Here is a 27,122-nt window from a genome sequence, read left to right as displayed (position 1 = left end):
AGACTCATTCAATCTGCATATTGAGCAAACAATCCTAGAGGCTGAATTATATGAAGAACTTGATATCAGAACTGAAGGAAGGACTAACAATCTACAATACAGAGATGCTACAACTCTGTTTGCTGAAAGAAAAGAGGGCTTGAAGTACTTTTTTATTATGGTCAAAGACCATCTCCTTCAGTATGAATTATGTCAACGTAAAGAAAACAAAACTCCTCAAAACTGGGTCAATAACCAACATCATGATAAATGGAGAAAAGACTGGATTTGTGAAGGGTTTCATTTTATATGGATCCGCAAGCAGTGCCCAAGGAAGCAACCGTCAAGAAATCAAACAATATATTGCATTAGGCAAATCTGCTACAAAAAAAAAACACCAAGCTCCATTTGAACAATTGAATTGTATGAAGTGTAAATTACATGCCAATAAGACTGTTAAAAATAATAAAGTATCAAAAATAAAAACATCACTTTGAAGATACAGGTGACTTGGCCGAAGACATGGTATTTTAATTGTCTCCTCTGCATGTAATAGCTTGACAATGAATAAGGAAGACTAAAACACAACCGAGGCATTTGAATTCCAATGTTAAAGGATAATACTAAATTTACCATGGACTGCTGAAAAACAAACAAGCCTGTCTTCCAACCAGAATGCATCTTGGAAGAGAGGATAAGACGTACTTCGGACATGTTCTCAAAAGGACAAGTCTAGAGACTTCGTAATGAGTCAATGAAAAACTGGAAGACCTTCAACACAATGGCCGGACAGTCATTGCAACAAGGGGCTCCGACAGTGATTGTGAGCGTGGCATAGAACTAAAACCAAGCAGTGTTTCCCTCTGTACATAGTAGCATCACTATGAGTCACAACCAACTTAACACTACTTAAAAATTAGGGAATTTTCCTAGTGAATGTGGAAAAAGAGGCTTCATTAAGTTCAAACAAATAACAAAAGATCAAATATGAGTATAAATTCATTTTATCTTACCTCTAGAAATATTTAAGTAAAAAATACAACTGTATGTTAAACAAAGTAACAGTAGTAGTAATGACAATGATAAATAATTGTTAGATAGCAGATTATGTCCTAACTTTTCCTGCACAATTATAGTGAGGGATATTTCTGCAAAAAAATCCCTGGATATCACCAATTTTCCCCTAATCTTTAAAAGTCAAATTCTTCTCTTAAAAGTCTGTCATGTCATCATTTTGGTAGATTTCTTTCTTCATTCATTGGTCTAGCAATGTCAATGTTTTTTGCCAACGGCTTTACTTGAAAGTTTGAAGTTCAACTCTTCTTGAATTTGTGAAAACTTTGTTTCCTGTATTTCTGCAAAACCTGCCATTTGACTGCAATAAGGCGCACAGGTTTGACATCTTCCCAACCATCACTGAAACACTGTAAATAATGGAACAGACGGGGACAGTATTCATCAGAGATGAACACGTGAGTGCCAACTAATTTTACAGGTGGATAGTTCATTAATGGACTTAAAAAAAGACTAGACTATGCTTCCCTATCAACCTTTACAACTACAAGGTATGAAGTAATGAATATTCAGATAACAAGGGCACCCATAAGTGAAAGGCCACCGTATAAACATTTCTATCTTTGGGAACTGAAAAAGTTTCTCAGGCAACTAAAAGCATATCCCAAAAGGAGGTCCTAACATTCTATGTTTTAATAGTACATGTCTGTATGCCCTATGAGCATAATATAAACAGAATAAAATAATATTTTTTACACATCACTTTTTGATACTGGAAATGATTTTCTTTTTTTTTTTTTTTGGAAATGATTTTCACTTAAATGACTCACCAAACATACCAACAAAATTTTTAAATTGAACTTATTAATTTAAGCATCCATTCATATATCTGGCAGCTGCCCAAATCCAGACTCACAAAGGGTATTAATGCTTTAGAAGATTAAATAATATAGTATGTGAATATTATCCCTATATTATAAAACATGTATGTTTGCTAATCCTGCACTAAAAGCTATTACTTCAGAATCCTAAGATCCAGAGTAAAACTATTTGTATCTCTAAAGTTTCAAAAACATCAATAATGCCACGAGATGATAAACAGAAATGGAAAAAGACAGTATTGTGTGTTGAAAAAGACTGAGTCAGACAGATCTAAGTTTCAATCTCAGTTGTTATATTCTAGCTGTGTGATTGTAAATTCATTATGGTATCTAAGCCTCAGTTTCCTCATTTGTAAAATACAGTACATTAACAACAATGCTCACCTCCCAGGTAAGGAACAGATCAAATTATATATCTGCAAATTACAGGTATTACCTATGCTATAAACCATATCTTAAGTTAATAAACAATAACTGTCCTCCTTCTAGGCATTATATGACAATACACAAGCCTCCAAAACCAAAATATGAGGCTCTCCCAACCTATAAACAACAAGGTATGAGGATATCATTATTCGGACTTTGTTAGAATCCTCCGATAAACCCACTATTATAAACAAAGCTTCCAGACAGCAATGAGGCCCCAGACCTAACCAGGTATCTGCTGAGCCTTACAAAGACCAGGGAAGAAACTATTCAGATACATGAATGGGTTCTTTCTCAGTGGCACTGTCTGACATTACTGGCCTTGAAGCCAGATACTCACATAGCTAGTATAGAAACTTTGACCTTTCTGGTTTGAGATCTTAGACAAATGATTTAACCTTTCTGAGGTTCTATAAATGAGGGTAGCCTAACTCCAAGAATGATGAGGGAAAAAATGCAGAAATACCTAGTGCTAAGGCATCTGTCCTTATTTCCCAAACCCCAGAGACTGATTTTACAAAAAAGTCAGCAGCAGTCTGTGTTTAGAAACAAAAACAAAATTTCCAAAGATCAGGATATGAGTCAGAATCCTGCAGACCCAGTTTCTGTACAGGTGATTTTAAAACCAATTATGACAGCAATAAAACACATTCCTCAGGTCTGTTCCAAAGATGTCACACCTATTGGTCGTGCTTTCTTAAAAATGGCAACATAAATAATAAAGTGATCGAAGCAATGGTGTAATAGTCACATAATGCGTAATTTTCAATGACAATGTTCAAAATAATCTCTCAATTGACCAAGCAATTGAAAAGCCTGCAAATGCTGTATCATCCTTACTACATCCAGGTAGAATGCGGGCAATGGAAAGATTCTGTTTCAATTAAACCTGACGCTCTTTCTTAGTTTGATTTCTTTCCAGTTTCTGGGCACATTCATAAATTTATATGATGTCTTTATCCCTAAAGATAAGCCGAAGGAACTTCGAGGGTCAAATGTAAACCAGAAAATAGCTACATCTTAATCATAGTTCATTGACAGATCGAAATAGATGTTCTTTACATGCAGTTTTTAAAAGTGGTAGCAGTGGGGCCGGCATCAAACACAGAAAATAGAAAACAGAAACAGGGGGTGTAGGAATTATTCAGAAGGAAAACTTCATCGTTTTAACTCTGCAAATGTGCTCCTCTGCCGTGCCCCTAAGCCTCTATTGCCAAGCTCCTACCCTAGGTAAACCCAACCAATTGCTTCTCTGAGCTCTAACGTAAACACCTGAAACTCCCCGGAGAAAACCACACAAAGTCGTACTAAAAGGCATGTGGAAGAACTATAAATTCATGCTTATCAACAATATCCAATGGAGTCAACCTTGCTGCCTTGCTATAGGGTTTCCCTAATTAACTCACTCTCCCTCTGTCTGCAACGACTATTCCCTACCTTTCCCCCTTCTACTCAAACCTCCAGTTCCCTCTCACTCTCAGCAGACGATTGTTTCTGTATGGATTAAGAAAATAGAAGCCATCACATTGGCACTTGTAGTTGAGAAGCTTGTTTGTTCTCTCTTTCTTCCCCCAATTACACACAATGAAAATGTCTCATTCCAATGGTAATCTTTCTCTCTACCTCTTCAACTTCCTCATCCTTTCATCTCATGTAGTGGGAGCCTCAGAAGAGGCTACAATGGTCATGTAACATTTCTGTGGGAGAGGATTCTTCTGGAGGAACTAGAAGCTGTGCAGAGTTGCATGTCTCGGTTGACACCATAGAGCATATCTAATGAGCATTTGAACATGCTTTAATACCGCTATACCACACATTCACCTCTAGCTTCTATCATTAGTCCCCTTCATAGCAGATTTTCAAGAGTTATCAATTTCCTGACCTCCTGAAGGTTGCTATAAACAATTACAACAAAAGATAAACACAGGGGCTTCAAAAGGTTCATGGAAAATGGAATTTAAAAAGAATGTAATTTTCCCACAAACTTCCTAAAGACCCTGCACATGATCTTCTTCCTTTCCTATCTCATCATGAAGAAATATTAATAGTTTGGTAAGAATTATTTCACATTTCTCTCTGTGTTCATATACATTCACACAAATATGAAGGGGCTTCACTAAATTTGAGGGAAAATTCCTTTATCTTTTAACTCCATTTTCCCCACAAATGAAGGTTCTTTGCATACACACACACACACACACACACACAAACACACACACACAGTTGTGTTGATAAAAGAAGCATCATATTCACCTTCTCCACACAATCACCGAAGACAAAATGGGTGCATGAGCAAATGTGGTGAAGAAAGGTGAGGGTGCCCAGCTATCAAAAGATATAGCGTCTGGGGTTTTAAAGATAAACAAGTGACCATCTAGCTGAGAAGCAACAAAACCCACATGGAAGAAGCACACACCAGCTTCTGTGATCATGAGATGTCTATAGGATCAGGTTTCAGGGATCAAAGTCCCAAAACAAAAGATTAAATCGATGTGAATGAGAGGGTGGACGGATGGAGTGGAAACTCAGAGCCCATCTGTAGACAACTGATCACCCCCAATTGGTCATAAGGAAGAAACAAGGCAGTCAGGGGTACAGTAAAGCACTGACAAAACATAAATTTTCTCTAGTTCTTTTTTTACCTCTAGTTTTTTAATGCTTCCTTCCCTCCACTATCATAACCCCAATTCTACCTTACAAATTCAGCTAGACCAGAACATGTACATTGGTACATATAAGAGCTGGAAACACAGGGAATCCCAAACAGATAAACCCCTTCAGGACCAATAATGAAGGTAAAGAGAAGGTGGGGGGAGGGAAGTGATCATAATGATCAACATATAACACCCTCCCAGGGGGATGGACAACAGAAAAATAGGTGAAGGGAGACAGCAGTTGGTGAAAGACATGAAAAAAATAATAATTTAAAAATTATTAAGGGTTCATGAGGGAGGGTAGGAAGAATGAGCTGATACCAAAGGCTCAAGTAGAAAGAAAATGTTTTGAAAATGATGGCAACGTAGCACCACATGTACAAATGTGCTCAACACAATGTATGGATGTATGGATTGTGATAAGAGCTGTAGGAGGCCCCAATAAAATGATTTTTTAAATAGCATCATAATTTATAAACCATAAGAAACTGGTACTTTCTATCTCAAAATTTTTCAATGGAAATCTAGCTAGATCAATTCATACATTATTCTTTATAATTTTCATCAACCCCCTAACCGACGGACATTTTCATTGTTCACTGTTTTTTGATGCAACAGGCAATGCTGCCCTTATACAGTTCCTTTGAATTAATTTTACTAAAATGAGTAGTGCTGACTCAATACATACATATGTGCATTTTAATCTTAACATAAATGACATTTTTCCTTGAGACTGGCCTAATCTGGTCTCCACCCCCACTACGTCCATGAACAGCTGTTGACAAGGTCATCAGTGTACATACTCTATAGGGGTCCCTCTTCCTTGAAACCACACTGTCCTGTGTGTCCTTTTCTTGCCAGCTTGTCTTCTTCTACTTGAGCAAATTTTGTTGTCCCACAGACTCATGCGAGGTTCTCTTTCTTCTCTCCATTCTCTACTCTATCCCTTCTGGATCTCACTATCAACTCCCATGGCTTCAAAGACCATCCTCTATAACAGTGGTTCTCAACCTTCCTAATGCCGCGCGACTATTTAATACAGTTCCTCGTGTTGTGGTGACCCACCCCCAGCCATAACATTATTTTCTTTGCTACTCCATAACTGTAATTTTGCTACTGTTAGGAATCAGGCAACCCCTGTGAAAGGGTCGTTCGACCCCCAAAGGGGTCGCAACCCACAGGTTGAGAACCACTGCTCTTTAACAAACCTTAAGTTTCTATCTTCAACCCAGGCTTCTTTTTATCAGATCCAAGCCTGTATCTAACAACTTTCCTTGGAGTCTCACAATCTGAAGAACACATCAAATCTGTCAATTTCTTCCTAAATCCACTGCCATTACCACCAGAGGCCACCTACTGACATCCCTGTTTCCACTCCTGCCTACCTCCATTGATTTCCCACAACAGTGAGATATTTTACAAACTTATATCAGATTTATCTCTTCTTACTGAACATCCTGCCATGAGCTTCACTTTGTTTGCTTTTTAAAGATCATTTATTGGGGGCTTTTAAACAGTTCTTATAACAATCCATACATCAACTGTATCAAGCATATTTGTACATATGTCACCATCATTATTTTATAAGCATTTACATTCTGTTTCAGTCCTTAGTATCAGCTCCTCTTGTTACCCTCCCTCCCACCCTCAAGACCCCTTGATAAATTATAAATTATTATTATTTTCAATACTTACACCAACCACTGGCTCGCCTCCCCTGCAGTTCTTTTCCCCTCCTCTCCCCACCTTCCCCCTACCCTCCTTGTATTGCTACTCCCATTTCTCTTCCTGAGGGCTTTATCTGGCCTGGGTTCTGTGTGGCCTGAGCTCCTATCTGTACCTGTGCACATACTCCGGCCTAGCCTGCAGGGAAAGGCAGGACTGAGGTCATGGTAGTAGGGGGTGAGGAAGCCTCAAGGAACCAGAGGAATATTGTATGTTTTATCGGTGCTTTACTGCACACTGGTTGACTCATCCCTTTCTTGTGAGGGGATGTCCCATTGTCTACAGATTGGTTTTGGGTCTCTGCTCCTATCCCCCTCGTTCTCAACAATATGGTTTTGGTTTTGTTTGTTTATTTGGGGTCTTCTGATGCCTGTTACCTGGTCCCGGCAACACCTCATGATTGTACAGGCTGGTGTGCTTCTTCTATGTGGGCTTGTTGCTTCTCTGGTAGATGACTGCTTAACTTCAAGCCTCGAAGACACCAGATGCTGTATCTTTTGATAGCTGGGCACCATCAACTTTCTTCATCACATTTTGTCTTCAGCTATCATCCCAGGAGGGTGAGCATCACAGAATGCTAGATTGTTAGAACAAAGTGTTCTTGCATTGAGGAAGGGCTTGAGCAGAGGCCCAAAGTCCGTTCACTTCCTCAATGTATTGCCATATAAATAAATGCACCTACACCAATACCTCTATTTTTAATAATTAATGAATTTATATAAGTGTATACATATGCTTATACCTCTATTCATCACTTTGCTTCCTAGGTTTTTCCTCTGGTTCCTTTCACCTATCTCCTTTCCCACCACCACAGTCGCCTTCTTCTGACTCTAGTAATTCCTCTCAGCTAGACTGCTGTTGCTCCAACACCCCCAGGATCTCTACATCTTCCTTGTTGTTTATTTTAATTCCCTAATTGTTCCCCTGTCTATGGAGCTATTTGCTCATCACTCCCCCTAAGTCTCTCTGGACTTCACTTTGGACAGACAGACCACAAGTTCTTTAGTATGGCCCCCAAACCCTGAACAATTTGGTTCTTCCCTGCCTCTTTCCTGTACCTCACTGCCCCTCTCTGGCCTCCATGGCTTGTTTTTATTTCATGAATCAAGGAAATTTCTTTCCACCCTCAAGTATTTCCCATCTGCCTCAGTTCTAAATGCTTTTCCCTGTCAGCGTTGTCTACCTAACTCCTAATTATCACTTAGGTCTCTAAATATCACATCACAAAAACACCTCCCATGACACTGCCACTTTCCATTGTATTCCACTGTCATAGCTCTAATCCCACCCATATTTTTCCTTTTGGGGGTTTATCACAGTTTACAAGTCTTTCTTTATGTATAATTCTTTTAATATCTGACTCTCCTATTAAGTTGTGAACGCCACAAGGGCAGAAAATGTGTGTTTAAAGCTCTCCAATGAAGCTCTAGTATCTAGCAGTGTGTCTTAATAAATATGTGTTGAATAAATGAGGAAGGAAAAAAACATTTATTTCATTTGGGAAGATCAAGGAAGATTTCCTGGGGGAGGTGACATTTCAAGTTGTTAAATGAACAGACAGAATTTTACTAGTGAAGACAAGCGAAGAACACTGCAGAAAAGGGAAAATGAGACCAACTACTGGGCACTAGCTAGTTTGTGACCTAAAATTCTACAAAGTATAGTACCAACTATAAAACAGTAATCTCACTATATAAAAGCAAAGTAGAAAAATAGAAAAGCTTATCTCTATTCATCCCTTAAAAAAATAACCTGAAACAGCTCAACTTGGTTTCACCTCTTCTATCTACCAATAGCATCCCATTTCTCTGCCACCTGGCTTTCACATTTTGAAGTGCTCAGATTCAACTTCTTGTTTTTCTCTCTATAGTCAGTCAAACTAATTTTTCCTTTGAAATGTCTTTCATAACTGTTCACTCCCCCATTTTAAACAAGCACCCCTTATTATGGGATTAATGCAAGCTTCTGAAGGTTTCTCTACCTCAGTACCACTAACAATTTGAGCTAAGTATTTCTTTCGTGTGGGGCTATCATGTATACTACAGAATGGTTAGCAGCATCCCTAACTTCTGGCCACTAGATACTCCCAGAAACTCATTACTCCCACCCAAGGTTGTAACAACCGAAAATGTCTGTTACATTACTGAATGTTCCCTGGGGGGGAAAGCTACTCCTAGTTGAGAATCACTGCTCTATGTGCCCTCACTCCAAAAACCTTCTAAAATTGTGATTCCAACCCCAAGTCAAACTCACTGCCATTGAGTCAATGCCAACTGTATTAGTCTGAGAACTTTAGAGAAACAAATCCACAGGAACTCATGTGTAAGAGAGAGTTTTATATAAAGGGTAAGTGCACATCAAGAAAACACCCCAACCCCGTGCTACCCAAGTCCACAAGTCCAACACAGCCCATTTGTCTGACACCAATCCACAAAGTCCACTTCCATCTCACAAAACACATGCAATGACGCAGACTATAGGAGGAAAGCTGAATCAGTGAATGTATAAGCATCTCAGCGCTGGCAGGAGTTTCTACACAGCTCCTCCAGCAGCCAGGGTTGCATCAGGGTAGGTCCACGCAGCTTCTCCTCGGGGATGTCTTGCAGAAAGTGAGCCTTGCCAGCTGAAGCAGGGAACTGGCTAAGGCAGCTGCACCCTGGTCTGACCATCACAAAGCAAGAGATCCGAGAACTCAAAAGGTGAGGCTCACTGAGCCATTTATCCCTCTGCCCTTCAATTAACCCCACATGTGTTTATCGGCCAGGTTGACAATAAACTACCTCACCAACTCATAGCACCCCCATAAGACAGGGTAGAATTGCCCCCATGTGGGTTTCTAAGGCTGTAACCAGAAGGGGGTAGAAAGTCTCATACTTCTCCCTCAGAGAAGCTGGTGGTTTCAAACTGCTGTCCTTTCGGTTAGCAGCCCAACTTGTAACCATTATACCAACAAGTCTCACCTCATGACGACCTCAGGTGACTGGGAGCACTGCTCCATAAGGTTTTGAGGCTGTGACCTTTATAGGGTCAGAGTGCCAGGTCTTTCTCCCATGGAACCATGGGAGAGTCCTAACTGTCAACCTTTCAGTTAACAGCCAAGCACTTAGCCATTGTCCCTGGCCAAAATTCAACTTATTCTTTGAGGACAATTCAAATTTCATCAATGGAATATGAAAATGTAGATGCCAAGCAATAAACATACACACAATTGTTCAGCTTCACACATAATAAAAAATCTGGGCAAGCCAAATGAGAGATCATGGTTAGCTGATCAGTTTGATAATGAATAAAAATAGTGATAATGCTTATTGATAAGGATGAGGAGAGATGGGTACTTTACATAATGTTTCACCGTTTAGTAACGTTTCACATTGACTTTGCTTATGTAAAGAGATAAGCGGTTAAGTGGGCAAAGACAGCGCTGCTGGAAGAGCAGTACTGGAAGCATTCTAACGCTCCTCAGCAGAGACTGGTTAGGGCAGCTATTGTAAATTTAGAATAGCGTGCTATTGTTAATAAGGATAAGACAGATTTTCAACTACTGACATGTAATGACAATCACAATGAATAGATATGCACACAATTCCGAAACATTATATATGTCATACTATTTCTATAAACTGTATGTATACACATGAATTCATATAAAGGAAAGAAAATTTAGGTCAACATTAGTACATTTTTAAAGTCAGATCAAATTTTTAATGTGTTAAAGGCACTGTGAAATTTTAGGAAATTTCTTAGAAAAGTGAAACTTAGGAATCCATAGTAAAAATTTTCAGTTTACTTTAAACCAGGCTCATCATATATTTACCACTTTTATTTCAGGCAAATATCTTGAACTGGAATATTTTGTTCTTAAACCGTGTTTTTGCCCTGGAGAAATCAATGGTAAAGAGGAAGTTGAGAAAGAAAAATATATTTTTGTGCATGACAGTGTACCGGTGTGATACATCCATGAATCATACTGAAAATACGTCCCTGGAAATAAGAAAAACAACAGTATGTTTATAGGAACAATGTGCCCCGAAGCTCCCCAATAAAGAAAAGTGTTTAATCAAAATATTTGTTGACAGCTGGTTAAGTGCCGATTCTAAAGCAGCAAAAGAAATCAATGTCATTGTGGTCTTTTATGTATAGGAACTGAATATGCAAATTAGCCTAAAATGGAGATTCCTGATCTGTTTCACATGTCAAGTGTGATTTTAAGCACTGTAGGTCTACACACACACACACATCTGAACAAACCATGCACATCATCTGTTCTGAACTGGGAAACGCATGCATGCTTCTACAACATTAAATGGAAGGCAGATGGTAAGCCCAGATCAACAGAAATAAAATCCTCCTAAACCCTACTCCCTCTAACATTCCTTCTAATTTTTTTTCTTAGAAAAATATCAAGCAGTTTTTCATTACTGTTGATTTGTGACTGCAAAAGTACAATGGGAGAAGCAAGAGGATTTCCAAAAGGGAAAAATGTCTTTTGGCACGGATTCTCTTTCATAGGCTTATGCAGGAGATAACACTAACTTTGAAACTCAGAGCATACTGTAGTTTTATCAGTATCCAATGTGTAAATTAGCTCTTTCCATAACAGGAGGTTTAGCTTTCAAAATACATAATTACTGATCATTTTAGTCTGCATCACATTTCTTTTGCAGAGGGAAATGAATTAAAACAGCTGTTACATCCTAATAGCTTCATAATGTGCATGGAATTTCTATGGTTATTAGAAATTAAACCTACAGCTTCCTATCAGGCAGAACATATTCATGTGTATATATGACCCACATTATTTGGAAGAACAATTATTAACTTAAGAAATTATAATTTGAGACATAATGAAATAAGGTCACTAAAGAAAGTCTTCCAGCTCTTAAGTGAGGTCAGAGCCACCAGCCCGCACCTTTCCCCGCATCAATAAAGCACGGTGGGCTGCAGGAAAGTCAAGTGTTCACACTGCCACTGTGCCGCTGCTCCTTGCAGACTGCGCTGCCCCCTCCCCACACCTCATCATACTGGGAGATACATTTTCAGAAGGTGAACCAAGTCTGGCACTCTGCCCAGAATTTCTGGCAGCCGACAAACAATCTGGTTTCACTCCTGGTTTTCTCTCCCCTGAGCTAACCTTGTTTCCACAGAGAGCCCCCTGATCCAGGGAACTTCTGCCGTTTCTAATGATCACTGAGGACGCTGTGACGGTTTTATTCATCATAAGGCTTGTACATACAGTTCTCTTTACATGTTCTATGGAAAGAAACATTATAAAATATCTTCTTTCCTGGTATCGCCTTAGATACTTGATGGGGTTGGGAGGTAGTGAAAGGGAGTTTTCCAGAGAAACTGATTCTCCATATGCCTGCATTCAGGGATCTTAGGGAACCAAAGGGACTCAAGAAGCTATCTCGGTGAGCAACGTCTACCAAAGGAATACAAAAGACTATAATGTGAAGGCCGAGAATTACAAAATAATGAAGAGACACATCCAAGACATAAAATTGACTGAAAGGGGTGACCCAAGCTGTAACTTCTAAGAAAGGTCAGAGTAATCCCTGCTAGCCATGTGGGGTGAGATGGAAACGGATAGAGGCCGTACTACATGGAGAGAACTATGTGTAACTTAACCAATCAATGCCTTCTTCAGATTACAAGGGGGCCTCAAAAAGTTCATTGAAAAAAAATTTAATTAAAATCTAAAGAAAAATTTCCATGAAGTTTAAATTGTCTCCCCACCACACACACACTTTGTATTTCCCAAGTAAACAGACTAGAAAAGGACTAACTCACTAATAAATCTATGTTGTTAAACTTCAAGATCTAGATAATAGCTTCCAAAACTTATTTGGTCTACTGCCCCTTTCCAGAAAAAATTTCTCAGTGCCTTCATGACGTTAAAACATTTTTGTAGTTAATAGCCCACAGTCTAGGATAAAGTATCGGTATCTGCTTTGCAGAGTCCCCTAGATTGTTTCAGCACCACCTAGGAGGTGGTATCACCCACTCTGGGAAACAAATACCAAGGTATAAATCCACTTTCTTAATCTTTCAAAGGCAAAATCAATGGTGTGTACTTCATTGATAATGTATTCTTACTCACTCTGAAAACTGGGGTGAAGGTTCTGGGAACCCTTCCTCTCGGTCTTCATTAATTTCTGAGTTCTCATTCTTATAGCTCCCATTCAGCAGCCCAGAGTTTGTCCCAGGTAGCTTTGCACTCCAGCCTTGCTTTAGACTTGCTAGCCTAACAGCTCAGGACCTGACTTACTGGTTCCAGATCAAACCTCCAAACTCACAGAAATGGACTTGATTATGAGTCATAGCAACCCTTTGGGATAGTGTAGAACGGTCCTTAATGAGTTTCCAAGACTGTAACTCAGCAGTTCTCAACCTTCCTAATGCCGCGACCCTTTAATACAGTTAGGTCCTCGTGGTGGTGACCCCCAACCATAAACTTATTTTCATTGCTACTTTATAACTGTAATTTTACTACCGCTATGAATCAGGCAACACCTGTGAAAGGGTTGTTTGACACTCCCCCAAAGGGGTCACGACCCACAGGTTAAGAACCGCTGCTGTAACTTTGTGAGAGTAGAAAGCCTCATCTTTCTCCCTTGGAGCAGCTGGTACTTTCAAACTTGTGACTTTGTGGGTTAGCAGTTCAATGTGTAACTCACCAAGCCACCATGACTTCTTAAATTCCATAAACAGTTAGTAGAAGGGTTGCTATGTGATGAGAGATTTAAAATAGGAAAAATTGATAAACTAATTTCCACATGTACAGCATATATTAAGCAAAGTACTTATGGAAATATATGATAATATAAGATAAACTGACTCAAATGCAGACACCAAAGGGGATTTTTTTCTTCACCTCTTGGGACTTTTTACTACTTGTGACAACTAAACTAATCCAAAATTCTTCACAAAGAATCTTTTCATTTTGTTGACAGAGTTTTTAATAAGCAAATGTTTAACAAATGCCAGCTAGGTCCCAGATACTGGACACAGTTATATAAAGCAACGTGAAGGGAGAAGATTCCCCTTTAAGTCCCTTCTCTGAGCTAGGGACATGGGTGGGAGAGGTATAGACAGTCAGATGGTAAACAGACAATTTTGAATGAGAATCTAAAAGGACATTTTTCATAAGAGCTAAGGATGAAGCTGGAGAAACAGAAAGGCCCGGTGATAGAAAATTGTGAGCAATAAGGCTAAATGAGACTTGGCCTTTCCTCCTTATTTTGCCTTCTTGGTCCTTTCCTTTAATACTCAACTCAAATTTGCCTTTTGTTAGGATCCCCTTACTGTACTCCAAAGGATCCCTAGTAGTACACTGGCTAAGCACTCAACTGCTACAAAAAGATGGGTGGTTTGAACCCACTAGTCATCCCACGGGAGAAAGATGTGACAGTCTGTTTCTGTAGAGATGCACGGTCTTGGAAGCTTTATGGGGCAGTTCTACTCGGTTCTATGTGGTCTCTATGAGTTGGAATCGACTCCACAGCAATGATAGACTGCCCTTCCAAACATCTTATCTATACTTTTATCATCGCAACTATCGTTTTTGCTTTTTAAAATTTTTTAGAAGGGCATCACACCCATTACCTGCTGGGAAATTCTAAACTAAATACTGCTGCAGTAGAGCAGGTAGTCAAAAAGTGTTCATGGAATTAATTAACTAATATCTCTTTTAAGGATTAAAGTTGTAAAGAAAAGAAGGAAGTCATATGGGGAAAAAAAAAGATGTTTGACAATTAGCCAAGGAGGTACTATCTGAGCTCATTCTTGGGACTAATTATTGGGGAGGCAACGTTTTAACAAAACCAAATATAGTTCTTCTTGCCCTTCCAGAATGACACCCAGATAAAGACTATTTGCAATAAGAACGTCATTAGTGCTATTAACATCATCTCATGCAAGGGACTTATTAAAAGATAGTAATTTATATTCTAAAATTGTAAAATAAACTGGAAAGGACAATTCTGTTTTATTTCCCCATGTCCCAATCCCCCAATTACACACAAAAGAAAGCCAACATATTATTATCCTTTAAATAAAACAAAACAAAAAGGCCTGGATTCAATTGAATAACTAAAGCACAAACATCCATGTATCAAAGGTCTTGCTGAATATAAAACAAAGTGGTTGGATTTCTCACCCCCTAATAAGAGGATTCTAGGTGAAAGTAATAAATAGAAAATTTCTCAACTAAAACAAACAAAAAGTCAGAACAATTCACTAAGACAAGATTTTGTGATGAGATATTCCAAAATATACATACCCTGGGCCCTCACCCCCACCAGCTGAAGCAAAACCAACCATGTTCACTCTGTAATAATAAGGTCTCAAATTATCTTATGGGGACCTAAGGGGCAACAAAACCCCAAACTCTATTGACAAACTGACTAAACACACCTAGAGTAAAGATTGCCACACTCCCCTGGAGCATTTTAAAAATGAAATCTTTCCACTCACTCGTCGTCATGAGTATACGTGTGCGTGTAATCCAGGAACAGTAACTTGCCCAAGGAGAATCTGGCTACACCAGCCTTCTCTTACAGCCTTCCTGGGAGGTTTATCTTCCCAACAAGGCAGCAAGGACTTCAACAGGGCTTCGTGTGTAGCCCTGCCCTAAAGCTATTTCTTTACCTAACGTCCTCCAGTGGCAATGCAAGACGGTGACATCAATGCTGGAACAACAGAGACCTGGCTGCAAACTCAACTTCTCTCTGGGTCAATTTCCTCATCTACATATCTAGGTCTCTAATGTAGGGTTATTTTAAGATTCCTGTAAGGTGATGTCATGAGCCTGTCCCATAGGAAACTCTCAATCAATGTCCTGCCTGCCTGTGTGCTGTGAACCTGTCTTGGATCCTCATTCTTCTTTTTGTCCTTCTGATTCTTTATAAATATTTCATGAATCTCCTTTGAGTCTACTCTTCTATTTATTTCAAAATTCCAAAAGAAGGCAAAACACACACTTGTTTATATGAAACTGAATAAGTGTCCAGCAGAAGCCAGCATTTCTGCAATACTTTGCAGACAAGCCGAGAGCCAGCTAGCACCTGAATGTACATCTATGGACTTTGGGCACAATTAATGCTCCACATCAGCAAGAAGATTTAAATAGTACAAATAGCTTCACATGTTATTTCACAAATCACAGATTTCAGGACAATTTATATTTAAATATGAGGATTTTTTTTAAAAAGCAATTTCAAATTCTTTTTAAGTCCCAAGATAAACTGTTATAATTTAGTGACACCATGTGGCTACATTCTGCTTTGCACACTTAGGAGAAAAGTGTTCTGTGAAAGCAGGGTTGCTCTATGCTAGTTCAATTGCGATGTCAAGGTTGCAAATAGACGAACAACTTCAAGTCATTATGAACTACAATGACTGTTTCTTTTAAGTGACACGATTCTTGTTTCTTTTACATCAGAAGAAAGCACTTCTTGAATTGAGAAGCTCTCTGAACACAGAAAGTAAAATCTCAGCACAATTCCAGCTAAACTTCTAAAGCACCCCAGTGAACCGCAGTGATCTAACAGGGCCTACCTCTAAAAGCAAACCACCCTATTAATGCACAGTTAGTAGTGGGGGGGGAGGGTTTGAACACAAAAGACAGAAGACACACACACGTGCCTTTATACTATGTGAATATGGTAGGAAAGAAAGGTTTTCATAAACAGCAATGTTCATTTTCTCATTTGGTTTGTATCTTGGATATCTACAGCATTGTGTGAGTACTATAATCAAATGAGGATGGTTTAAAAAATTATGCTGCATCTAAAAAAAACTATGCTGCATCTAGCGGTGGGAGAGGACGGAGGGTTGGAATGTGTGGTAATAAAATAGATTAACGTGTCCTCTGCCAACATACAGTAGGGTTTTAGTATTCATCTAATGAGACCCCCTCCAGACAACCAGCCACTCCTGTACCGGAGAAAACCTACGTGTCTCCATGGATGCCCAGATAGTGGCAGACCTTTCAGTTCGGCTGGAACACTCACCTCCCTCTCCGGTGCCCCTGACTGCCCTATTTCAAATCAACGCTCCCCTCATCAGGGCCCCAGTCACTCTTTTATAGCGTCACCTTCATGACACATAATTATACCTGAGGGGTTCTTCGTACTCATTTAGTATCCAGTTCTCCCAAACTCTAAGAGAGCAGACACCCTAACCTTCTTCAATGTTACATCCTCAGGCACACGTACAGCGGCTTAACATAAAGTCAAGGCTAACTTGTTGAACGAGCGAATAATGAATAAATGCATACGAATCTATTCATTTAGGTATCACGCATGCCTAACTTTCTTGTACATGAGAGGAAAGCCATCTTAGTGAGATGTTTTATCATCACTTATGGCCTCTGATGTGACAGCTGAGAAAGGCAGAAGTTTTCCATAGGAATCGATAGAGATACAAATCTATAGATATCACAGATGTCTAGAATCTTAACAGAATGAGAGTAAATTATCATAAGGATAATTATTAAAGTAAATTGTTATGATAAAGAGAAATGTTTTAGGTACATTTCAGGTTGCTTTGAATGGACTGGCACCATGTCATGGATGCCCACTGACCAGCACCATGTTAAAACAACCAGAATATGATACAGCGATCTAAAGCTCTCCCAAAAAGAAAAGGGAAATCACCCCAGAACAAAAACAAAACAGAAGGCAAAACATATTTTTCAAAAATAAGAAATAGCAAATGGCCAGTGTTAAAGATATCCAACATCACTGATAATCAAAATAAACCAAAGCCAAAATAAGATAGCCTCTTTTACAAATCATAAGTTATTGGCAAATTGTTAACAATGTCCATGTTGGTTAGAGTTTGAAAGAAGAGGCAAATACTACTGGTAGAAAGGAGCCAAAATCTTTCCAGAGAAGAAACTTCATCAAAACTTAAAATAGGTAATTTTATGATGCAAATACTATGAAAAAGGCATTTTCGCTTTGATAATTAGAGACAAAAGGAGTTGCTCGGCCTTAGCTAAGCTCTTTCTTCTGGTCCCATGTTCTAAACACTCCTTTTGGCATCCTCCCTGGCCTTGTATTAGTAAACCCTGGTCCTCCGAATTCTCTCATCTCTGACCAGCCCTACAGGAAAGATCTCTGCAATCTACTTTTGCTTCCCTCTCTTAAGAGGCAGGCCCTTGAGGGGCTCTTTTTTCAATCCCACTATTCGTTTCCCTCAACTTCCAAGTGTTACACACGCGAAGATCCCTTTGTTTCTAGCTCTCAGAAAAGCATACTCCTAACTACCCACATCTGTTTTCAAGTCTTCTTGTAGCTCGCCAACATCACGTGGCTGCCAAATCACCAGCACCAATGTTAAGACAGCCCAGAGCAGTCACTACCTGCTAGTCCATAGTAGTAACTGTGGGACGAAGTCAGAGAACGTTTACATAGCCAAAGAGACCGTTTTGAAAGTTGGAGAATTTATAAGTAGTGAAAATTGCCTTTTCTGAGAAGGTTGGAAAGACATTACATATTTCTTAGAGCATATGAAAGTGTGTACAAAAATTAACAAGTCGCTTTTCCTCATTCACAGTTTGGTTGTGGGAGCTATTAGCCTGGTTCTGGCTATATAAGAGCAGTTTATACTTAGCCCACAAGGTGTTCCTAAAAAGGGCCAAGAAAGACTGAGCAGACCACTTCCCTCCACTGTCATCCACTATTATGGTTGGAAGTCTGGTTTTATAGCCTCAGGTTATCCTTATTGCCATTAGCCAATGTGCAATATCTTGGTGAGGTGGTATCTTGGATGAGAATGAAATTAGTATGTTATTAAAATAAAGAGAAGTATGAAGTAAAGTATTAGGATCAAGAGAAATGTTTTAGGCATACCCTGAATTGCTATGTACATGGACTGGCAACATGGGATGTGCCAAAAGAAAAAGCCACTTGAGGGCAGTGGGGAGCTAGCTTCCTTTAGTGGAAGCCACCATGACCAAAGAGGATGGCAAGGACGACCCTCTCTGAAGGTCAAATGCCAGCTGAGAATCTCAGAGAACAGGAACAGAAACAACTACGACTTACTTTGAGCCAGGCACAGGATTCAGTTTTTCTCTCTAGAGGAGCAGACCTCAAAAAGTTTGAGGAGAAATTTAATGACCTTTTAATTCCATTCTTCCACAAATTTCTTGCATATGCAATGTATGTTTCATGTAGTGGGTGTTATTACTCCTATCCTTCACTGGTTTAGAAAGCAGGGTTCAAAGAGAAAGAGCTTTCCTAAGGCCCCATGCACAGACGATGAGGGGACCGGAAGTGAGAGGAGTTCTAACTCTCTCAGAGCCCACAGCTCGTCATCTACACAATGATCACTCAAGGGCGGTCTAACCTGGACTCAGAGAGAACTCGCTAATGCCACAATTCCCCACACAGAGAATCACTTCTTTTGCAACTGTAATCTTTCATCAAGAATGAATCTACTTCAAGATTTACTTCAAAATTCCATTTCTGTAAATTATTTTTAAAAAGTAATCTTTGAAATAGCATAGAACCATTTACCATTCCAAAGCGTTTACCAGCACTTGTACACATTTTAGCAAGCACATTAATAAAAAGTACCAATGCATACATGTACATATTTATATTAGGTCCGTCTCTCATCTGATTACCCAGTAAGCACCTTGACATCGCAATGCCTAGCCAAGCATTTCTAGAGTACTGCCTGTACACAAGGTCATAACCCAAGTACCATCCAAGCCAAGACTACTAAAGACATATTCATAGGAATCACACTCTCCTCGCCTCCAGGAGCTGGCAGTTTTAGTCTCGGCAGCAAGGCAAACACAAAACAGACACTGAAGAACAAAGGGGACAGGCAAATGTGCAAATGATCTAAGATAATGCAAACTGAACACTTTTAAGTGCTAAGGAAATAAAGAATTTATATGTGCCTAGTGAAGTTCTTCGAAGAATTGTATTTAGAACGTTGCTTAGGTAGTCAATAAATGATTGCGAAGATAAGAGCCAGCAAGTATAAGACATGCTTGGATAATCAACAGAGACTTTATCTAGATGGGTTTTAAAATGCTATCAAAATTCCAACCTATTACAAAAGGCAGAGTTTATGAAGGAATATAGCAACTAATATAATAAATTAAAATGGTTATAAATTTTTTTAAAGTCTTGCTAATGTAGATATCAAGACTCTGTCCTTTTCTTGTTCATCATGATCTTTAACACCACTTAATTTCTCTGGGACAGAACTGGAAGCTGGCTACGGCAAGACAAGACTAACCTCTTGAATACCACCAGGCTCTATGACGTGTACAAAGACCAGACTGGAAGGAAAGACAAAATAGGAAAAGGGACAGTATAAATAATGATGCCCATTGTAAATGAGGGGGAGGGATGTATATTTTCTATAAACCAGACATCCTAGCTGCAGGGCTCCGTCTCTCTCCATATAAATGAGCTTTCGGATGAGCACAGCGCACAGACCCAACCATAGCTGGTGTATGTTTCAGTGATTTGTTCTGGGAGCCATGTTTCTATTGTTTCAAATTAAATACAAACACCAACTCTGTCCGTCCACATCAGACACTTTGGTGGGCATGCTGCTTATTTGTAAAGCCACTACACCCGTAATAACCCAAGTCGATGCAGATTCAATCTCCTCTTCCTCGACAAGGCCCTCTCGCACTCTCAGAACATCCCCCAGGCTGCTCTGAGATTCAGATTCTTCACTCAGTTCCTTGTCTCGCGTTTTAACCCATTCAAAATTCCACTGATAAAGAGCAACTGCCAGATCTAAGACATTTTAGTCCCTCTTTGGGGAAATGAAATTGATCTTCATTTTCACATAAAAGGTCCCTTGAGTAACAATACTGTGTTCAGTTGTGCTCATAATTAAAAAAAAAAAGGAGGCGACATCCTTCACCGCATGGGAGGCTGAAAGGTATTGTGGGTTCCTTCGGGTGTTAGAGGGCGAGTGCAGCAGGGTGAGCGGGGGTCAGCAGGCGGAGGAAAGGGACAAGAAATGAAGAGCTGTGAGATGTCCCCATCTGCTGCAAACCAGCCACAGTGGGAGGTCAGTTGGGGTCACTTGTGAAGCTGGCAAGTTGGCAGTTAAGGAGGTAGGCCCAAATTCTCTGGTTCATACCCGTCATACCTAACTCTCCCTTTCTTGTCATACCTGACAAAATGAACCAGTCGCTTTTTGTCCTTGATCTCTTGACTCTAAAGTAAAGAATTTCCTGGGACTCCAGCGAGCTGCTGCTCTGAGAGCAGAATGAGAAAAAATGAAGTAGGGTCAGAAATGGGGTACAGCTACAGGGGAACTACTGCAAGAATGAATCATGGGAAGGGCAGGAGCTACAATACCTCAGGGTTTCAAAGATACAAAACACAAGGAAAATAATACAACCAAATCTATGGAGCATTTAAGCACCTTTCCCAAACTCCAAAATCATTAATTCTTATAGGCTTTGTACAAAGAAAATTAAAAGGAATATGAAATATTGCAGCAGCAGCTTCTCAGTGTTTCTGAAAACAACATGGGCTGCAATCCAGAACAACAAAAGCTCTTCAGCTTCGGCTGAAGAGAGGATATGAGCCTGAAGACCCACTAATTCACTCTCCCTTGCCCTAATCCCCAGAGCCCTTGAAACACCTGTCAAACCCCACTTGATAAGTGCTAATCTAGGGAAAGAATGCAGACATTTAGAAAATTCCCCCTGACATCTAAAGCCTTCTCCCAGTCCTAAGGACTACTGTGGAAGCCTCCAGAAACATCTTTGCCTTCATGGGAAGAATGCACCCCTTCCCTAACAGTAACTCTGCTTTCAGCATCTACCATGATGTCTTACAAAGCATATCCATAACTGGCGGGTTCCCTGTTCCTTCGTATTCATTTCCTCTGTCTACTACACAAATACAGATCTGCATCCATAAGTACAGTTAAATGTCGACAATTATCTTCTGTGAAATAGAATGCTAGTTGATCTGGGAGCTGTTCAAATATCACAGTACATATAGTAAATACTTGATCCACATATCAAACTGCTCTGGCTTTCTATCAGTACCCAGAGTCTGGGAGAATTTCGAAGTTGCCCCTGCACAGCATTCTCCTAGAATCAGAAGCCCAGACTGACAAGAGTGGTTGCAGCCCAGCATCTTCCTGCAGGCCCCAACCTATGGGGCAGCACGGCAGGGTAAACACCAGGAAACAGAAACAGTCATCAGAGCCACCGCACCGGTCGCAGCTGGGGGTTTGAGCACAGCAGCCATGGTAGTGGTGTCCCAGGTGTGGCTGCAGTACACCATGCCCCTTACTCCCACCTCATGGCACCATTCCACACAACACCATCTCTTCAACCCACAGACATATCTGCTGCTGGCCACTGACTAAACAGACACTATGAGGCACATAACTACAATATAAAAACACTTTCCATAAAAAACTCCACTGTTTTAGTTCACATGCGTTTGGTAGCTGATACTCTGAAAAACTTCTTCCATAAATAGAAAAATGTTTCTCAAAGACCAAATCTCCTTATACAAAAACCACAATTATTTCTTATCTACAAGCACTAACCTGCAGACCCGGGCTGGGAAATATAACTTCTGCCAAGAGCGACACAGATACTGCGAATGATCAATCACTCTGATCCAATCAAGCTCATCCATGGACACTTCAATGAAGTATGAATAAGACCTTTGAATCGAAAGGGAAAAGACAGAAAAATTACCATATTAAAAGAATACAACGTTATGCTTTAAGAAAACATTGAAAGGTACAAAAAATAGCTGATACCAAGGGCTCAATAGAAAGTAATTGTCTAGAAAAGAATGATGGCAACATACATACAAATGTGCCTGATACAATTCATGTGTGGATTGAAATAAGAACTGTAGGGGCCCTCCGTAAATCGATCGCACTAAATAGGGAAGTACAGATAGTGACCCTAGAGGACAGTCGCACGCCCCACAGGGCTTCCAAGGCTGTGGGCTCTACCGAAGCAAACTGCACAGCACTCAAACAGGAGGCCTTTCGGGTCGCAGCCAACTGCGCCCCCAGGACTCCTTATAAAACCTGGAGAATTCACTAGCTGAATACATGATAAACAAATTCAGATGATAATGAATGCTCTCTATACCCCATTTTCTACATAATGAACAAGTTCTGATAATAACAAATGTTACCTATACCCTATCGGTGTAAAATTCACCACAAGATGGTGAAACTCTCAACATGTGCAGATACAAGTTCCTTTAGAACAAGAACCATGTCCTGTTTATCTCCGGATCCACAGTGTCAAGCACAGCATTTGGCGCCTCTCAGGTACCTAAACCCTGTGTCTTTTGGGTCATGATGCTTCTCCCATTCCACAGTGGAAACTGATCAACACACAGGGCAGAGTGAGCCCTCTCTGCCTACCTTCCCCCCTTGAGGGGAAAGTCAACTCAGAATGACTCCCCATTTTGAGTGGCTTATCTTCTGCCTGCTTCTGATCTACTAACATCCCACACATGCATGCAGCCTGCAGGAAAATAAACGGCAAGAATGAAGAAGAGAATATATGTCTCTTCCAGATACACCTTAAAATTTGCCGGCTAATAATCCGGCAGTAATGAAAATTGCCTATCATCCTCCCCTAGAGTCGGCTGCCCTGGACCATTACATGCTGGTCCCATACTGAGCAAATCTATATTCCCCTGTCATAACCCAAATTTAAATTTGACATGCAGTTATTACTTCTACTTTCATATCAACAGGAACAATCTCAGAAGATTCAGGTGACCATAAATGTCAGCCTGCAACCAACAGTTGTGACCAGAAAGGCCAGCTTATTTTGTGCCACCCCTCATTTTCTGCTGTCCCCTCACTCCCATTCATTTCATGGCTCAGTCTCAAGCTGGTTATAACCTTTTATTGAACCTCTCTGGGTTATCAGTCATGCAGGATATAATTTTACAACATGTCATAATCTTTCTGGCTTAAGATTCTGAATTTTTCACCTTTTCTTAGAATAACAACTTGTGTAAGAAAAGAACAGTTCAATGCAAAGTTAAAAGTCCCCATGAATGTAAAGATCATGAAAAGTATCCCATAAATATGTAACAGCATGGAAATGACACCTAGTTTCCATTTAAAACATATTAACAATTTCTTTTATTTTTAATAATTTTATTATTGAACTAAATGACTATATATGTGTGTAATACAACAGTGCCTAGTATTTGAAGTTAAAAAGTATGTATGTCAAACAATACTATCATACTGTTATTACTAATTGAAGACTCACGGATATGAGATATGTGACTAAGGCCCAATTTTGCCAATGAAATATCAAACTTTGTCCAACCAGATAGAAATGAGGGAATATATCATCTTAATCTGTGTGGTAGTTATATAATCAATTGTCAATTTGAGTGGAATAGGAGTGAAGGGGTGGAGTCTAGCCTGTCAATTGGGTCATAGCCAATGAGGCCTCAGCATGGGCATGACCTTCTCCTGAGGATTCTGGGAACTCCTGCATTCCTCCTTAGAGGCGGGAGTTTCCTCAATATACAACTGGTCTTGTATATAAAGCTCTTTCTTATACACATATGAGTATCTCTCTGGATTTGTTTCTCCAGTCTACCCAGACTAACACAATCTGAAACAGGAAGTGACAACCTGAGCATCTCAAACACTGATGCATTTGAGAAACACTGTGGCCCACTTCATAATGCTGTCTTCATTCCTTGGCTCGAATGGCCTTATATCAGGGTGGAAACCAATGGTGCTAATAAGAGAACATCTACAAGATGTGCAGAGTATCATCACGGTTATTGAGCCCTTCACATTCAGACCCAGAAAGGTCTGAGCAGGACCCAGGAGGCTCTATATAATAATTCCTGGGGATGTGGGGGCCTGTTTAATAAGCTGCAATTAGCGTTCTTGGATGCACAGTCTACTCCTTGGACTTGTGCCACCATTGGAACCTAGGAGGAACAGTGACTGATAGACCTGGGAGAAGGACAGGATTTTAAAGTCAATGTTAAAATGGGTTTCTATGTTGGAACACCTCAAATTTGCTCGTAAATTTATTTTATCTTGAGAATAAATTCCTATACTAAAAAACACTTCTTTAGCCATAGTACATGGCTTAAGTACATAGCCATGTACTTAAGAAGTTATTATAAAAGATAGAAATCAAATAAATGATAACATGATACAATACTAGACAACCACTGAAAGAAGTTATTATGCTCACTATTAATTTAAAAATGACATTACTTTTTCATACATTTAATCTCTCTAAAAATATCTGTGGTAGTTTCTGGTATGTGTGAATCTATAGATGGGTTGGTTGGTTTTTTTAAAGCTAGTTAGATTTATATGAAAACATTACTAATGGGTAGCAAGAGCCTAGAGATCTTTTTTGCTTCTTTGTTCTCATCTGTATTCCCACTTTTTCTACAAGAGATATATTTTACTTTCATAAGAAAAAAACCAGAAGTGTTGATTTTCTAAAATGCATTCCCTAAAACTAAAACTTCAAAAGCCATAGCCAAGTAATCACAAAAAAATTAACCATCATCAAAATCCGTAAAACCAAAGAAGATGGCTCATGTCAATCAAATGCACTGTCAGTTTCTCAGCCATTGGAATGACTCACCTGCTGTCCCGGTCCCACAGGAGTATCCGTATGTGATTGATAATGGAAGGTTGGCCTAACTTAATCTCAATGCCAGAACGGCAGTCATCATCAATCGGGTGCCTAGAAAATCCATGATCCAAATCATAATTTTGAGTGTCACCATCGAGTAAGGCTGACTTCAGCTCCCCTTTCACAACCTGGGCTCCATACTTCATGGTTGCAATGTTTTCTTCTGGTACTATGATTAAAGGGAAAAGGGCAATATTAATGAATACTATGAAATTATGTTAAGTTTGGGTTTTGCTGCCTTTTTCTTGGGGGAGGGGTGTCTCTAGCATTCTAATTGATGCCAGTACTTACATTTTAACCTAAAAATGCCAGAGACAAGTCTATGGAGATAGAAGATATGGAATGTCTATAAGAATTAACATAGCACCAGACCTAAACTTAATACCACTGCAGCCACAAAGTGCCTAGGATTAATGTTACTAAGAAAAAGCTAGTAATCCTAGGAAAAACTTGTTCTAGAGCAAACTACTCAGTCCTGTTGAGTTCATTCTATTAGCAGTTTAAATATCTATCAGACAAAGATAACATGTAAATCACCAGTACCTACCTTCTGGATTTAAGATAATGTAAAAACACAAAGCAGATAGTTCAGACATCTGATAACACAGAAAAAGAATGGTTCCAAAGCAGATTAGACATTGGTCAATATATGGATGTACTAGATCAACTGAACTAGCTTAGGAACGAGACTAAGTCTACAAGCAGTTGTTTGTTTGTTTTTTCCCTTGCCTTACTTTAATAGAGAATTTTTTAAGATGAAAGTTCAACCTATCATCAACATCACAATTTTCTTTATTATTAAGCAGCCTCTCTTCTCTAGCATGGAAGAAATGAGGGTCAGTTTCGCCTAGTTAGCCTCACCCTAAGGAACTTGTCCTCCACATGCCAACATTTTCAGCTGATGCTCTCTCTGGAGAAACTGGGGACAGCACAGAGTGGGTAAGCACCTGTGCTTCAGTCGCAGTTGAACAGTGGCTCCTGTTTTGATCGGTTGAAGCCCTCTGAGAAGTTACTTTTACTGAGCCTCCATTTCCTCAATAGAATAAGAATTCCGTTTTCTCTCAGGTGCTTTGGGATTTTGTTTTGTTTCTGAGTGTGTTTTTTAAAATTAAATGATGTTATTTATAAATTACATAGTAAGTTCTAAAAAGAGATGGGCTTTATTATTATGAAAGGTATATAACAAAGCTCACAATAAAAGAGCAAAGTTTACAGACTAAATAAATATTGAATTCTTACAGTACATGTACTTCTTGGCTATGTGATTTGAACAAGAGAAAATGTGAGCTATAATCAGGCTTTTAGGTTAAATAATTCATCATCCCAAATTTCTTCGAAAATGTGGTTAAAATATGCAAATTGATGTGTTACACATTGTTGTAAGCACTTTACAAACACGAATTCCTCTGATTTACTCCTCATAGCAATCTTTCAAGCTAAAAGCTATTATCCATTTTGTACATGAGAAAGTGGAGGCAAAAACAGACTAGATGGATTTGCATGCCCAAAGTCAGCAGCCAGTGAGCAGCAGAGATGACACTAGAACCCCTGTGGTCTCTCTGCGGGGGTCCTCCTCTGTTAGCACACCTTCTGCCACCTTCTTCATCGTGGATTTCTGATAGGACAATCATACCTTTTCCATTTCTCTTTCCCACGAAAGCTGCCTAAATTGTGTGTGGAGGGGAAGGTGGAGGGGAAGGTGGGGGGCGTAGTGGGTGGGTGGGGGGGTGATGGGGTTATCGATTTAAAGGGAAGGATTTCATT

At 39.6% G+C, this 27,122-nt stretch overlaps 1 protein-coding gene across 2 annotated transcripts in view; it reads right to left on the bottom strand.

Moving 5' to 3' along the window:
- The window catches only part of BTBD9 (BTB domain containing 9), a 512,908-nt gene that overhangs the window by 394,094 nt on the left and 91,692 nt on the right, over positions 1–27,122 (bottom strand). For both annotated transcript variants that reach the window (XM_075555166.1, XM_075555167.1), the window contains exons 5-6: positions 25,308–25,527; positions 22,238–22,357 (exon numbers count right to left, since the gene is read on the bottom strand). In XM_075555166.1, the coding sequence (XP_075411281.1) occupies positions 22,238–22,357; positions 25,308–25,527 (340 nt within the window). The remainder of the gene's footprint in view (positions 1–22,237; positions 22,358–25,307; positions 25,528–27,122) is intronic.

The sequence above is a fragment of the Tenrec ecaudatus genome, chromosome 7 (assembly GCF_050624435.1).
Source record: "Tenrec ecaudatus isolate mTenEca1 chromosome 7, mTenEca1.hap1, whole genome shotgun sequence".
NCBI classification, from domain to species: Eukaryota; Metazoa; Chordata; class Mammalia; order Afrosoricida; family Tenrecidae; genus Tenrec; species Tenrec ecaudatus.
Note: the sequence above shows the minus strand (reverse complement) of the source record. Positions and strands in the feature narration are given on the sequence as shown.